The following is a 16,387-nucleotide window of genomic DNA, read 5'->3' on the forward strand; positions in this document are numbered from 1 at the left end:
AATAAAGTCTCTATATATATTTAATATATTGCTAGTGAGAAGAACTGAACATTTTTCATTTTTATGTTTCTTCACAAACATAGAAAATTAAAAATTATAAGCTAGTTAATTAATTTATCTATAAATGAGTCTTGCAAAAAATTAAATTGTGATTAAATGGTATAAAATTCACTATTTTTGATAATAAACAATATGTTAAATACAATATTGTTTTATTTGAAAAGCTTGTGGATTTATCCATGTTTGCAGTTAATTGCTGACGTTTCGGACTCTGCAATGAGTCCGAAACGTCAGCAATCAACTGCAAACATGGATAAATCCTCAAGCTTTTCAAATAATAAGACAATCTATGAAAGTTTCAACACATTCATAACAATATTGTTTGTTTTTAATAAATGTATTAATAGATACTTTTTTTTTTTCTAACAATACTTTATTGTTAATTTAGATTANCCATAAAAGTTTCAACTCATTCATAACAATATTGTTTGTTTTTAATAAATATATTAATAGATACTTTTTTTTTTCTAAAAATACTTTATTGTTAATTTAGATTAAAAAATTTATCAAGAATTTGCAGAGTTCCAGTAGATATAAAATTTGATAAACCTCTACACTACATCAAAAGAAAAAATGAGAAAAAAGATTTATCGGACCCATATAGTGGTAAACATTTATCAACTACAGCTAAAGTTAATGTACAACTAATCGATTGGCCAATAGAGAGAACTCAGACTAAAAAAATTGAAACATTAGATTTTATTAATAAAAAACAGAACTCAATATATTTAGGGACAGGTATAAACTATTGGTCTATTCACTATAAAATAAAATTTCTTAAAAATACAAATATGACTAAAATAAATAAAGTTTTTGATGAACAATTACCTAGTTCATTTTTATGGTTTATGCAGCAATGTTGTAGAATAGTNGTTCATTTTTATGGTTTATGCAACAATGTTGTAGAATAGTTGATTGCAAATCAACCCAAATTTATATGGATCTCATTAGGGTTGAAAAAAATTTTATGAATTTGTCCAACAAAAAAACTCCAGATTTTGGTCCTAAAGGCCATACATCCACTACAAATCAAAGTTAAACATTTTTCTTTTAATAAATTAATAGTTTCATATTACCATTATANAAGTTAAACATTTTTCTTTTAATAAATGAATAGTTTCATATTACCATTATATTTTAAAATTAAAATCATGTTTGTTAATTTCATCAAAACTATGTTGTTTCTTAATATTGTTTTTTTTTTTCGAAAATAATGTATAGATGACATAACAATATTATTAAATTAATTATAGTTTTGTTACATAAATACTATTACACAAAAATTTATTTGTAAATAGCATTTCAAACATTTTTACTTTGAATTTCTATTTTTTGACAGAATACTATTGTTATTTTGCATTTTTCCATGCACCTAGTACTAAAAGACTGAAAACTTTCCCTATTTGATTACTTTTTATTTTTTTTTATCAAATTTCTTGTTAATTATTTTATAGTTTATAATTTATTTTAATTTAATATTAAAAAATACTGAATTTATAATGAGACAATAATATGAAAATAGTGTAAATTTAATTTATTGCTTGATGTCTTGATACTGTTCTATGTTCCTCCAGCCACATACACATTATCAACCTATACAGAAGTGTATTGGAATCTGAATCATAAGTTCGTGATGGCCTAGCGATAAGATTTGTCTCTATGTTGACTTTATTCGCGCGGTCTAATATCATAGTGTGTTTCTTTTTTGTACATGATTTCTGGTATACATTCGATTACCGGCTGCTATTGCTCAGCAACCATGTCAATGTAACAAATTTATTGTAGAATTTTACAAATAATTCACTTTATGTAATTTGTTACTACAATAAAAATTATTATTGTTTTTTTTTTTTAGTACTTAATATTGAAATATTAAGTTACGGTATCAATCTCATTAGAATTTATTTTGTAGTTTCAAATTCAGTGTTAAAATAAAACCTTAAATCAAATTTAATCATTAAAACTTGTTTAATAAACAATAATTAGAGTATAATTCAGCAGAGTATATAAACATGTTTGTAAAATTTAGTCTTAATACATAATTTACTAATTTACTTTTAATAAAGATAGAGAAATTTCATCAGCTCATTGTAAATAAGGATTTTCAGAAATAAAAACTATTTGGCTTTTTCGAATTATCACCTAAAATAATAACGGTTTATCTTTTTTATAATTTCTCTTGTGAGATGTCATCGAGACGCATATCCAGGTGTTTAATTCATCATTCTGTAACTATTTAATAGCTTAGAGCACCAAAAATAAGTAAACAAATGAATGCCATTGAGATGGCAATTGGAATTAAAAGGGTTAATCTTGATTTAAAGATAAGTAAATAATAAATAGATAAAGTAAATAAATATTTATTTATTTTTTTGTATAGCATCATTCATAAAGTCAATTTATTACTTTATTCATCTGAATAATCATCCATTGAAACAGTCCTAAAATTAATGTAGACATTGTAAGAGGAATTGATGATGCCTTAATCCATTTCCAAAGTTCTAATCTAGAAAAAAATGTAATTAACATTTTAGCTTATTTCGTAATAAAAAAATAAACAACTAATAGGAGAGCCGGCTGGAAGAAAAAGCTACCAATACACTGACTTAGGATTTATGAAAATCATAAATAAACACATAAATAAAAAGCAAAAAAAAGTTTTTGCGTTGGTCCTGCAATATTTAGCGCTAACACTGACTAATAGGCATAGCTATTTTCTTACAAAAGTCAAACCAGTACAATAAGGACTTAGGCATATAAAGGGATGGTATATAATATATAAGGGGTGGTTTTAAGAGAGATTTTTTAGCTATTGTAAAAAATTTAGAAAATTACATTTATTGTTATGAATATACAAATTATCACGGTGAAACTAACAATTTTAAAATGGTTACAAAAACTAGCAAATATATTCTTATTTCCTTAAGGTTTAGAATCCTTAATTAGAAGGATTTTTAAATTGTTAATCAGAGACTCACTTATTCGAATGATCTGTTATGGTGTAAGGAGGTTTTTTCTCTAGGAGTCCACAACTTTTAATACGGATTTCCATGTTAGGCCGTCCAATAGCATCGGTCGGAAGGTGTTCAATTTTGTACAATATATCCAGTCCGTTGACCAATTTTCCAAAAACAACATGTTTTCCGTCCAACCTTGATAATGGTTTAGTTGTAATATAAAACTGACACCCATTTGTATCTGGTCCTAAATATTATTCTGACAGTTGCAATTAATCACATTATTCTTTGCAGAAGTATCATTGGTTTATAAAATTATAAATTCCTCAACTTCTACTCTTCCTCTTTAAATTTCTAGACACTATCATACATTTCAATTAAAAACACTGTATAGATTATGGTTACGATATTCAATTAAACATGACGAACTGGTGTTTTACACCCAGTGATCACTACACGGATTAGTGGTATCAAGAAAGAGTAAAAATTTAATAAATTGATCGCTGACGGAACATTGACCAACAAGCAGATGATCAGATTTCTTTTTATATTAGTAACAAATTTTGAAAAGTAACTTGTGATTAAAATTGTAAATACTTTCTTAACACTAAACATTAATATATTAATGGATATTTCTTATAACCAGTATTGAATTCAGATATTTTCTCCATGGAGGGCTCGATAAGCATTGGCAAAAAAAAAAAATATTCATTTTACAAATAAAAGTTTATGAACGATAAAAAAAAGGTTTTAAATTCAATAATTGACTAAAAATCGCTAAAAAATGTTAAAAGTAGCTTAGTTTTGATGGGGGCTCGTGTATCATCTAAAGTATACCTGAATTCAACACTTCTTGTAACACTTAGGCGTTAATAGAAATTTCTAGTCTTAACATAATTAATCATTAAAATATGTAAGTACAAATTGTACTTTTAAGACGTTGCATGGAAGTAATGATACTGATTTTTCAGTATAGATAATTTAAAGGAATTCATTTTAAATTGATACTTTTTGTAAATTTTAGCATAATTATTTGTTATGTTTTCATTGGTAAACATTTAAAAATCGAAGATTAGTGTTTAATTTTTTAACATATTATAATATAATGTGTGTGTATCAATTATTTTTAGACGTTAAAAACATTTTAGTAGTTATAATTTGCAATGGTATTTATCTGTAGTGCATTTGTTTTAAATAATCATAGTGTTTGTAGGATAGTTCTTAATTCATAATATAAAATCACTCAACCAAATTTTTCCTGAAAAGTCATCACAAAACATGCAAGTATATCTCCGTAAGGCTGCGAGACTACTAAATTTCATAGCATAGAAATCAACATAATAGAAAATTACCCGAATTGGCCATGCCTACGAATCCCATTTCTGTGTGGTTTATTGTCAGTATTTCATCTGGAAACGTGTCTCCGTAAATACTTATTGAACCACTTCCATCGTTATTAACAATATCTCCACCTATAATTTTTATGTAGTTTTATATTATTGTCAAGTAGGTTGGTTTTAATAGAAATTTTAGTATTAAAATTTTATTTAGCGTACTCTTAATTATTTACACTGCGTCGAAAACAATTTTTTTTAGTTCCACTTGGACATTTTGATGACCATTTTATTTTATCTATTCTTTTAAAATTAAAGGTAATAAAAATTACGACACACTGAACAAACTGAATATAAAATACTTAAATTATGTATATTTACTAAGTTATTGTTTATAATTAAATACATTTTTGTCAACTGCAAAAATCATAACGAAATTTATACTGGCAATATATTAGAAATTTAAGTTTTTTTTTGCCATACTTTTTTTGAAATTCCTATCATTAAACCAAGTACTAGTAGAGAGCTTAAATATAATGCAGACATTTTTTCTTTTGTCAATTTTTGATTATGTTATAAAAAAACCTGTGTTATTTGAACTTGGGTTAAATAAAAGCTATTACAATGTACTTTAAAATGAAAACTAACCGAAAACTTTGTTTCTAGTAGTGATCGACTATTAAATCCAAAATTCATAAAATTTTAGCTTCGATGCGAAACTGAGAAGGTATTGGTTTTACTAAGATGTGTTTTTTTTTTTTTTTTTGTGTCTGTTACCACTTTTTCTCAGCTCTCACCGAACCGATTTCTTTCAATGATACGTCAAAAGATCACAAATCGTATCTAGTCCAAGACATTACCCTCAAAAATTGTAAAATTTTCCCCGTAAATGGGGGGAAACCTCCAAAAAAATTATAAATTTAAAAATCGCTAATTTTCGAAATATTTTTTACTTAAAATTGCTATAACTTTTTTAAAAATAACCGAATCAATAAAAAATTTTTTTATATAGATGCATGATATCATTACCTTTCATTTGGTATATTTTTTTTTTATATGTGACCCTTTACTTGCCTACAGGGGGGGATTTAAAATGGCAACTTTTTCACAAAAAATTAATTTTTTCAACTTGATTTTTGAAAATGTTCCGGAAGGTCTAACACTTTTATATATATCTTAAATTAAAGCTAATGTAATATACTTTATCATGAAAAAAAAAATGTCAGACTTTATTTTATCTTCACGATGAAAATGGCTATCGAATTCTATTTTTGTGTGAAAATTCTCGATTTTATTTTTTACATTTTTAACTTTATAATGCTATAACTTATTGAAAAGTGTATGGATCAACATAATTTTTTTTATGAGAAATAATAATTTTTAATAATCCCTTTTTCATTCGATATACTTTATCTGAATCAGGATATTAATAACGAACTAGCAGATCATGTTGCTTTTGGAATAATCCACCAATTTTTTAAAATTAAATACTATCTAAAAATTAGAATTGATTGCTTTAGCAGTTAAGGATTCTTTCTTAGCAATTATACAAGTTAGTAGAGACATTAAGTTATAGTTATATAGATAATAAAGTTGAACAGAGATAATAATATTTTACGGGTATACAAATAAAAGATATAATGCACACTAAAATTGTACATAGGGAGTAGTGAAAAAATTAGAAATTGTAGATTAAGTATATAAATTAAACCGTTATATACTTTTTTTACATAAAACTATTTTTATAGTAAAATAAAACAACAAAAATCAGTAATAGTTGATAGTTATTTTTTAGAACTTAGATACTCATAGGTATTTATAAAATTTAATTTTTCTTCTCATTCATTTGAAATCTTATACCTTGATTTTTATTTTGGCAGGCATTGATTGTAAGGGACAATCGACTATATTATCATCAATTATAGCCTTAATTTCTCTTTTTTTTTCAAAAGTTTTAAATTATGATTATAATTGATATATACTAATTTCTAAGCACGATCAATAATAAGCCTTTGAAGTGTAAATATAATTTCCATACGAGTTAAATATCGTTTCACGTGCAGCTAAAATGTAGGTTGTTGAATTATTTTTTTCGCAATTTTAAATAGCATAGAGGAAGAACACAAATCATTCTACCAAGTAGTAGCTGATGTTTTGTTATCAGTATCCCAGACTAATAATTTGCTCCATAATCTTTTTACTGAGCAAATTCAGCTAAAATTATGCCTTCATCTACACCATCAGTAATCTGAGCTGTTTTGCAGGTTATTAATTACTTACATAGGATCTAACATATTTACAGCATAAAGCAAATTTGCAATGTAGAATTCTTCTGTTTTCTTGAAATTTATGAAAATGTAATCATTATTCAAAATGATTCTGTAAGTCTCTAAGTATTGTAGGAACCATATTTGTTAGTATCGTATCACCTTCAATAAAGATACAGTATTACAATTATTAAGTAATATTCAATATTTCAAATTTTAACCCACACTTTTTAAAATTTTTAACCATTCCTGAAAATGATCAAGCTTACATTAGATCTATATCAAATATAAGTATAAACATGCCAAGTGATTATAAAAAGTAATTTTTAGCCGTTTAATTAGCGTTCATAAAATATTCACTAAAAAAATATAAGATTTTATTATTAAGGAAATATTTATAGTAAACATATTAGATTTGTGTTCAAAGTTAATGAACTTGTAGTTAGTTATAGAATGTTATTAGCTGATAACGGGCTAAAATTTAGATGTTCATTGAAAGACAATATCAAGAAAAAGGTTTGATGAAATCATGAATTATAAGAGACACTTGTGTTAAGTTCTGTAAGAAAAAAATTTACTTTAAATAATGTACAAACTTTGGGAATAATAACACGAATATTATCAGTCAGTGTATGGAAAAATATAAATCAGATAAGAAAATTCGTAGTAATGCAAAACAAAAATAAAATGTTAATAATCAGTTTGGCCCAATCTAATGACAACGCCAGCGTGTAGATACCATTCCTATGGCGTGTACAAGTCGCGTTTTAACTTACAATATTTAATGCATCCGATAGTCATCGTGTTCTCGATACAAATCTAAAAAACTCGCCCAGGCAGTCGAAAAAAATTGGCTGGAGATTGTAATTGCAGATAAGCGACCGCCGTGTCCATACGAGTTGCGCAGAACCCAACCGATTTCAACGGCGGCGGCACTAGATAAGTATCAGTGACTTGCTGAACGACCGGCACGACACGGCTGCCGTTATGATAACATTTGAATTCACATTAGAACGACGGAACGTAAAAATATAGTTGAACAAGTATTGCGTAAGACGAAAAACAAAAGAATACTTGGCACTAAGATTACATATTTAAAATGTACATTGAAAAAATTGACACCCGCCATGAACCTAAATCACAAAGAGACAAATTTTTTGACACGATGTTCTATTGTGTATCTTCAACTTCAAGAGTTGATTTGGTGTTAAAAAATCATCACGATGACTTTGTTGCTGATGTTATGCCACCGACCTGAAGCCAATTGACAGGGTATCCTGCATCCCGCCTTATGGATTATCACAATACTAATGGTAATATTGATATATGTACATGACATTCGAATCAAATACAGTTTTCCTTATGCCTACTGAGCAACCTGACTTATTATTTCTCAATCATATCACATAATAGTTTTCTTATATATACAGAGAACCGTTTATTCAGAGAGATAACAGATGATAACGGATGTAAGCTGTGAACCCTTAAGATGAGGTGCCATACCATCCGCCTAAAATCCATTCGTCATACATTGCTCGACTGACTCGCGGGTCGCGGTGACGAGCAACGTATTTGTCAAGGCACCCGGTCTAGTGGCATAGTGGCGCTATATTATAAAATGGACGACCATACAATTACATCGAAATTAAAAAAGCATATAAGCCTAATAAACTAAACACTACAATTGTATAGCCACGCTAAATTAAGATATTAATGTTAAACATTGCAAAATAGTGTAAATAAAATTTAACTATTCGTTAAGGTATCAATTCGCAATTCAAAGTTATGCTGTGACAATAAATGGTTTTCCAATATTCTGATAAAAGTTGTAAAATTAACAAAATCAGTCTATTATTATGTAATTAAAACTATACTTGGATCAATCGTAACTTCGATTTTTATAGCACATGTTCTGTTACGGTAATTGATTAAAATCAATAAGATATTTATTGAAACCATTATAAATATTTATTTCAGTAAAAATATTAGCTATCAATTATTAAAATAAAGTTACTAATCATTAATGTATTAATTAAGCATAACATTTTGTTATATAAATTGAAATTTCCACAGTTTTTTTATTTGATTCAGTACGACTATTTAGATTCCAATTAAATATTGGACGTATATCCCAAAGGATACAAATACTTAATATACGTGACGATTTCCAGAATTCCGTGCAAAAATTTAATTAAATAATTAATTATTTTTATTTGCTTGTGACAGTATTAGAAATTTAAGGTATAAAACACTGGACTGTTTTACAAAAACTGCTAAACGTGTTTTTGTATTTTATTTAAAACAACTGAAGCATTTTTTTTTAAGATAAAATATTCGACAGGTTCAAAGAAAATATAATAAACAAAATGCTAAAAATTAAAAACGGAACAATTTTTGAGAATTAATTTACTAAACTGTAGGTCTTAGCATCCTCACAAATTTTAATTCAGCTCTAATTATACCTAACCTTGAATCACAAGTCCTTTAAGGATTCTGTGAAATCTGGTGCCGACATACGTCTGTCCATCGATACCTTTTGTGAGTATTGTTATAAAGTTTTCCACAGTCTTGGGAGCCAATCGTCCGAATAAACCTATTTCCATTCTTCCAATTTGCTTACCAGCGACTTCCAAGTCAAAGTATCCGGTGTCCGTTACTTCGAACGTCTGAAGGGCCTACAAATGATAAATTTTAATATGAAAACAATTGAAAGAAGGCTGGGTTATTCCATTTGGTTTATTTTTAGATTTTTATTTTAGCAATATGTTTAGCATTTTTATTTGAGTGATAGGCTTCACCTAGCTGGTGCTCCGCCCTAGGCTCTTTGGACTGTTCTTTCTTACAGATAGGAGTACACAGCTACGCCGGGCCTGTGTTGTGTAAAAAAAGTATGACTCCAAAAGCGGTTTACCAGTAGTAAAGTAGTCCCACTTGTAAATTAAATAATAATTATAAAAACAGTAGCTCAGTGGTGTCGCGGTACAGTGGGGACGTGACAAAGTTGAGTGAAGTATAGATGACATTTGACAGTGATTAAAATCACTATCATAAGAAACGCTTCGATGTAAATCTGTAGGTATTGTTTAATTTAAAAAAATTGGTGGATTATTCTAAAAATAACATCAACCGCTATTTCCTTAATTATGTCCTATTTATGATAAGTAGATCTTTGATTTATAAAAATAATATATGAATAAATACTAAATATAGTAATTAAATTTACCATGAAACTGTTAATCAATAATTTAATATTGTAAAAATTACAGATAAATTATAAACATTATATATGGCAAACGTGCGTAAAAATTGAAAGGTTATACTTAAAAAAAAAATTATTTGTTACTTATGATTAAATTTATTGATATATAAGTAATTTTCATCAGAGACCTAAATATACTTTTATAAACCCATTTATATCGATTTGAAATCTAGAATTAGATTTTTCTATCACCCCTTTATTAAGATTATTACTAATTAGTAAAATACGAGTATCTACATAAAAAAATAATAAAAACAGAACCATTTATTTTCATATTATTATTAATTATGACTTTTAATATGTTAAAAATAATCGGTGAAAGTTTTCGATTAAAAATTTCTTTTTTAACCTATTATTTTCATCTTAAAAAGTTGATTTTTATGAAATCTTATAATTTAAAAATATTCAATAGTTTTCTAGCTCAACTGTGCTAATAGTGTGATATTGAAATTATTAAATAGAACATTTTATGAGAATTTAAATTTGGTATTTTGTAAAAATATCGTTGAATATTAATTAGTAGTAATCAAAAAGTTGTTAATGTGCTCTTACTACATTGATTCGACTATTTTTAATAGCAAATCGAAGAACGAAATCTAGGAGAGTTAATTTAATTTGTATTCTTAATATCCTTATCTAACTAGTAGACTAAGATCTCTAAGTTTCACTAGATCACAACAACCAAAAAAAGAACATTAGTCATTGAAAAGTCATTTCATTTTTTTTTTTTGCGTGATTTAACACAAAGGTAGAGTAGTTTCGCTTATGGGACTCAATAATAAATATAAAATTATTAGTTTTAATTTTAAATAATTATTTCATGTGTAAATAATCGTTTTCTACTTAGTAATAATCTCAAAAAGTTATGGTAAAAATAATCTAATTTCATATTTGAAATCAGCATAANTGTCAGACTTTATTTTATCTTCACGATGAAAATGGCTATCGAATTCTATTTTTGTGTGAAAATTCTCGATTTTATTTTTTACATTTTTAACTTTATAATGCTATAACTTATTGAAAAGTGTANGTCAGACTTTATTTTATCTTCACGATGAAAATGGCTATCGAATTCTATTTTTGTGTGAAAATTTTCGATTTTATTTTTTACATTTTTAACTTTATAATGCTATAACTTATTGAAAAGTGTATGGATCAACATAATTTTTTTTATGAGAAATAATAATTTTTAATAATCCCTTTTTCATTCGATATACTTTATCTGAATCAGGATATTAATAACGAACTAGCAGATCATGTTGCTTTTGGAATAATCCACCAATTTTTTAAAATTAAATACTATCTAAAAATTAGAATTGATTGCTTTAGCAGTTAAGGATTCTTTCTTAGCAATTATACAAGTTAGTAGAGACATTAAGTTATAGTTATATAGATAATAAAGTTGAACAGAGATAATAATATTTTACGGGTATACAAATAAAAGATATAATGCACACTAAAATTGTACATAGGGAGTAGTGAAAAAATTAGAAATTGTAGATTAAGTATATAAATTAAACCGTTATATATTTTTTTTACATAAAACTATTTTTATAGTAAAATAAAACAACAAAAATCAGTAATAGTTGATAGTTATTTTTTAGAACTTAGATACTCATAGGTATTTATAAAATTTAATTTTTCTTCTCATTCATTTGAAATCTTATACCTTGATTTTTATTTTGGCAGGCATTGATTGTAAGGGACAATCGACTATATTATCATCAATTATAGCCTTAATTTCTCTTTTTTTTTCAAAAGTTTTAAATTATGATTATAATTGATATATACTAATTTCTAAGCACGATCAATAATAAGCCTTTGAAGTGTAAATATAATTTCCATACGAGTTAAATATCGTTTCACGTGCAGCTAAAATGTAGGTTGTTGAATTATTTTTTTCGCAATTTTAAATAGCATAGAGGAAGAACACAAATCATTCTACCAAGTAGTAGCTGATGTTTTGTTATCAGTATCCCAGACTAATAATTTGCTCCATAATCTTTTTACTGAGCAAATTCAGCTAAAATTATGCCTTCATCTACACCATCAGTAATCTGAGCTGTTTTGCAGGTTATTAATTACTTACATAGGATCTAACATATTTACAGCATAAAGCAAATTTGCAATGTAGAATTCTTCTGTTTTCTTGAAATTTATGAAAATGTAATCATTATTCAAAATGATTCTGTAAGTCTCTAAGTATTGTAGGAACCATATTTGTTAGTATCGTATCACCTTCAATAAAGATACAGTATTACAATTATTAAGTAATATTCAATATTTCAAATTTTAACCCACACTTTTTAAAATTTTTAACCATTCCTGAAAATGATCAAGCTTACATTAGATCTATATCAAATATAAGTATAAACATGCCAAGTGATTATAAAAAGTAATTTTTAGCCGTTTAATTAGCGTTCATAAAATATTCACTAAAAAAATATAAGATTTTATTATTAAGGAAATATTTATAGTAAACATATTAGATTTGTGTTCAAAGTTAATGAACTTGTAGTTAGTTATAGAATGTTATTAGCTGATAACGGGCTAAAATTTAGATGTTCATTGAAAGACAATATCAAGAAAAAGGTTTGATGAAATCATGAATTATAAGAGACACTTGTGTTAAGTTCTGTAAGAAAAAAATTTACTTTAAATAATGTACAAACTTTGGGAATAATAACACGAATATTATCAGTCAGTGTATGGAAAAATATAAATCAGATAAGAAAATTCGTAGTAATGCAAAACAAAAATAAAATGTTAATAATCAGTTTGGCCCAATCTAATGACAACGCCAGCGTGTAGATACCATTCCTATGGCGTGTACAAGTCGCGTTTTAACTTACAATATTTAATGCATCCGATAGTCATCGTGTTCTCGATACAAATCTAAAAAACTCGCCCAGGCAGTCGAAAAAAATTGGCTGGAGATTGTAATTGCAGATAAGCGACCGCCGTGTCCATACGAGTTGCGCAGAACCCAACCGATTTCAACGGCGGCGGCACTAGATAAGTATCAGTGACTTGCTGAACGACCGGCACGACACGGCTGCCGTTATGATAACATTTGAATTCACATTAGAACGACGGAACGTAAAAATATAGTTGAACAAGTATTGCGTAAGACGAAAAACAAAAGAATACTTGGCACTAAGATTACATATTTAAAATGTACATTGAAAAAATTGACACCCGCCATGAACCTAAATCACAAAGAGACAAATTTTTTGACACGATGTTCTATTGTGTATCTTCAACTTCAAGAGTTGATTTGGTGTTAAAAAATCATCACGATGACTTTGTTGCTGATGTTATGCCACCGACCTGAAGCCAATTGACAGGGTATCCTGCATCCCGCCTTATGGATTATCACAATACTAATGGTAATATTGATATATGTACATGACATTCGAATCAAATACAGTTTTCCTTATGCCTACTGAGCAACCTGACTTATTATTTCTCAATCATATCACATAATAGTTTTCTTATATATACAGAGAACCGTTTATTCAGAGAGATAACAGATGATAACGGATGTAAGCTGTGAACCCTTAAGATGAGGTGCCATACCATCCGCCTAAAATCCATTCGTCATACATTGCTCGACTGACTCGCGGGTCGCGGTGACGAGCAACGTATTTGTCAAGGCACCCGGTCTAGTGGCATAGTGGCGCTATATTATAAAATGGACGACCATACAATTACATCGAAATTAAAAAAGCATATAAGCCTAATAAACTAAACACTACAATTGTATAGCCACGCTAAATTAAGATATTAATGTTAAACATTGCAAAATAGTGTAAATAAAATTTAACTATTCGTTAAGGTATCAATTCGCAATTCAAAGTTATGCTGTGACAATAAATGGTTTTCCAATATTCTGATAAAAGTTGTAAAATTAACAAAATCAGTCTATTATTATGTAATTAAAACTATACTTGGATCAATCGTAACTTCGATTTTTATAGCACATGTTCTGTTACGGTAATTGATTAAAATCAATAAGATATTTATTGAAACCATTATAAATATTTATTTCAGTAAAAATATTAGCTATCAATTATTAAAATAAAGTTACTAATCATTAATGTATTAATTAAGCATAACATTTTGTTATATAAATTGAAATTTCCACAGTTTTTTTATTTGATTCAGTACGACTATTTAGATTCCAATTAAATATTGGACGTATATCCCAAAGGATACAAATACTTAATATACGTGACGATTTCCAGAATTCCGTGCAAAAATTTAATTAAATAATTAATTATTTTTATTTGCTTGTGACAGTATTAGAAATTTAAGGTATAAAACACTGGACTGTTTTACAAAAACTGCTAAACGTGTTTTTGTATTTTATTTAAAACAACTGAAGCATTTTTTTTTAAGATAAAATATTCGACAGGTTCAAAGAAAATATAATAAACAAAATGCTAAAAATTAAAAACGGAACAATTTTTGAGAATTAATTTACTAAACTGTAGGTCTTAGCATCCTCACAAATTTTAATTCAGCTCTAATTATACCTAACCTTGAATCACAAGTCCTTTAAGGATTCTGTGAAATCTGGTGCCGACATACGTCTGTCCATCGATACCTTTTGTGAGTATTGTTATAAAGTTTTCCACAGTCTTGGGAGCCAATCGTCCGAATAAACCTATTTCCATTCTTCCAATTTGCTTACCAGCGACTTCCAAGTCAAAGTATCCGGTGTCCGTTACTTCGAACGTCTGAAGGGCCTACAAATGATAAATTTTAATATGAAAACAATTGAAAGAAGGCTGGGTTATTCCATTTGGTTTATTTTTAGATTTTTATTTTAGCAATATGTTTAGCATTTTTATTTGAGTGATAGGCTTCACCTAGCTGGTGCTCCGCCCTAGGCTCTTTGGACTGTTCTTTCTTACAGATAGGAGTACACAGCTACGCCGGGCCTGTGTTGTGTAAAAAAAGTATGACTCCAAAAGCGGTTTACCAGTAGTAAAGTAGTCCCACTTGTAAATTAAATAATAATTATAAAAACAGTAGCTCAGTGGTGTCGCGGTACAGTGGGGACGTGACAAAGTTGAGTGAAGTATAGATGACATTTGACAGTGATTAAAATCACTATCATAAGAAACGCTTCGATGTAAATCTGTAGGTATTGTTTAATTTAAAAAAATTGGTGGATTATTCTAAAAATAACATCAACCGCTATTTCCTTAATTATGTCCTATTTATGATAAGTAGATCTTTGATTTATAAAAATAATATATGAATAAATACTAAATATAGTAATTAAATTTACCATGAAACTGTTAATCAATAATTTAATATTGTAAAAATTACAGATAAATTATAAACATTATATATGGCAAACGTGCGTAAAAATTGAAAGGTTATACTTAAAAAAAAAATTATTTGTTACTTATGATTAAATTTATTGATATATAAGTAATTTTCATCAGAGACCTAAATATACTTTTATAAACCCATTTATATCGATTTGAAATCTAGAATTAGATTTTTCTATCACCCCTTTATTAAGATTATTACTAATTAGTAAAATACGAGTATCTACATAAAAAAATAATAAAAACAGAACCATTTATTTTCATATTATTATTAATTATGACTTTTAATATGTTAAAAATAATCGGTGAAAGTTTTCGATTAAAAATTTCTTTTTTAACCTATTATTTTCATCTTAAAAAGTTGATTTTTATGAAATCTTATAATTTAAAAATATTCAATAGTTTTCTAGCTCAACTGTGCTAATAGTGTGATATTGAAATTATTAAATAGAACATTTTATGAGAATTTAAATTTGGTATTTTGTAAAAATATCGTTGAATATTAATTAGTAGTAATCAAAAAGTTGTTAATGTGATCTTACTACATTGATTCGACTATTTTTAATAGCAAATCGAAGAACGAAATCTAGGAGAGTTAATTTAATTTGTATTCTTAATATCCTTATCTAACTAGTAGACTAAGATCTCTAAGTTTCACTAGATCACAACAACCAAAAAAAGAACATTAGTCATTGAAAAGTCATTTCATTTTTTTTTTTTGCGTGATTTAACACAAAGGTAGAGTAGTTTCGCTTATGGGACTCAATAATAAATATAAAATTATTAGTTTTAATTTTAAATAATTATTTCATGTGTAAATAATCGTTTTCTACTTAGTAATAATCTCAAAAAGTTATGGTAAAAATAATCTAATTTCATATTTGAAATCAGCATAAAAATTCAGTTAAGCAAAGTATATATTGTTCAATTGTCATTGAAATATATTTCATTTTAGTGATTTGATTTTACTGTGTAATTAATTATAAAAATAAATTAATTTCGATGCGAAATTAAAAAAAACATTCAAAAGATGTTAAAAATATTTACTAAATTGAGCGTATTATAAAATTGATTATAATTGTAAAACCCCAAATTTAAAGAAAATCATTTTAGCTTCGATGCGAAGCTGAGAAGGTATTGGTTTTACTAAGATGTTTTTTTTTTT

General features: G+C 27.0%; 2 protein-coding genes across 2 annotated transcripts in view; one reads left to right on the forward strand and one right to left on the reverse strand.

Annotated features, from left to right (window-relative positions):
- The window catches only part of LOC126897605 (TATA box-binding protein-associated factor RNA polymerase I subunit B-like), a 10,651-nt gene extending 8,637 nt beyond the window's left edge, over positions 1-2,014 (forward strand). The window contains exons 12-13 of the mRNA XM_050671325.1: positions 554-798; positions 1,635-2,014. Coding sequence (XP_050527282.1) covers positions 554-798; positions 1,635-1,702 — 313 coding nt within the window. The 3' untranslated portion in view covers positions 1,703-2,014. The remainder of the gene's footprint in view (positions 1-553; positions 799-1,634) is intronic.
- Positions 2,015-2,402: 388 nt separating this feature from the next.
- LOC126897443 (uncharacterized) overlaps positions 2,403-16,387 on the reverse strand; it is a 17,043-nt gene continuing 3,058 nt past the window's right edge. The window contains exons 2-5 of the mRNA XM_050671032.1: positions 9,086-9,293; positions 4,370-4,489; positions 3,039-3,264; positions 2,403-2,566 (exon numbers count right to left, since the gene is read on the reverse strand). Of these exons, the coding sequence (XP_050526989.1) occupies positions 2,455-2,566; positions 3,039-3,264; positions 4,370-4,489; positions 9,086-9,293 (666 nt within the window). The 3' untranslated portion in view covers positions 2,403-2,454. The remainder of the gene's footprint in view (positions 2,567-3,038; positions 3,265-4,369; positions 4,490-9,085; positions 9,294-16,387) is intronic.

The sequence above is a fragment of the Daktulosphaira vitifoliae genome, unplaced genomic scaffold (assembly GCF_025091365.1).
Source record: "Daktulosphaira vitifoliae isolate Bord-2020 unplaced genomic scaffold, ASM2509136v1 Scaffold_2, whole genome shotgun sequence".
Classification (NCBI taxonomy): domain Eukaryota; kingdom Metazoa; phylum Arthropoda; class Insecta; order Hemiptera; family Phylloxeridae; genus Daktulosphaira; species Daktulosphaira vitifoliae.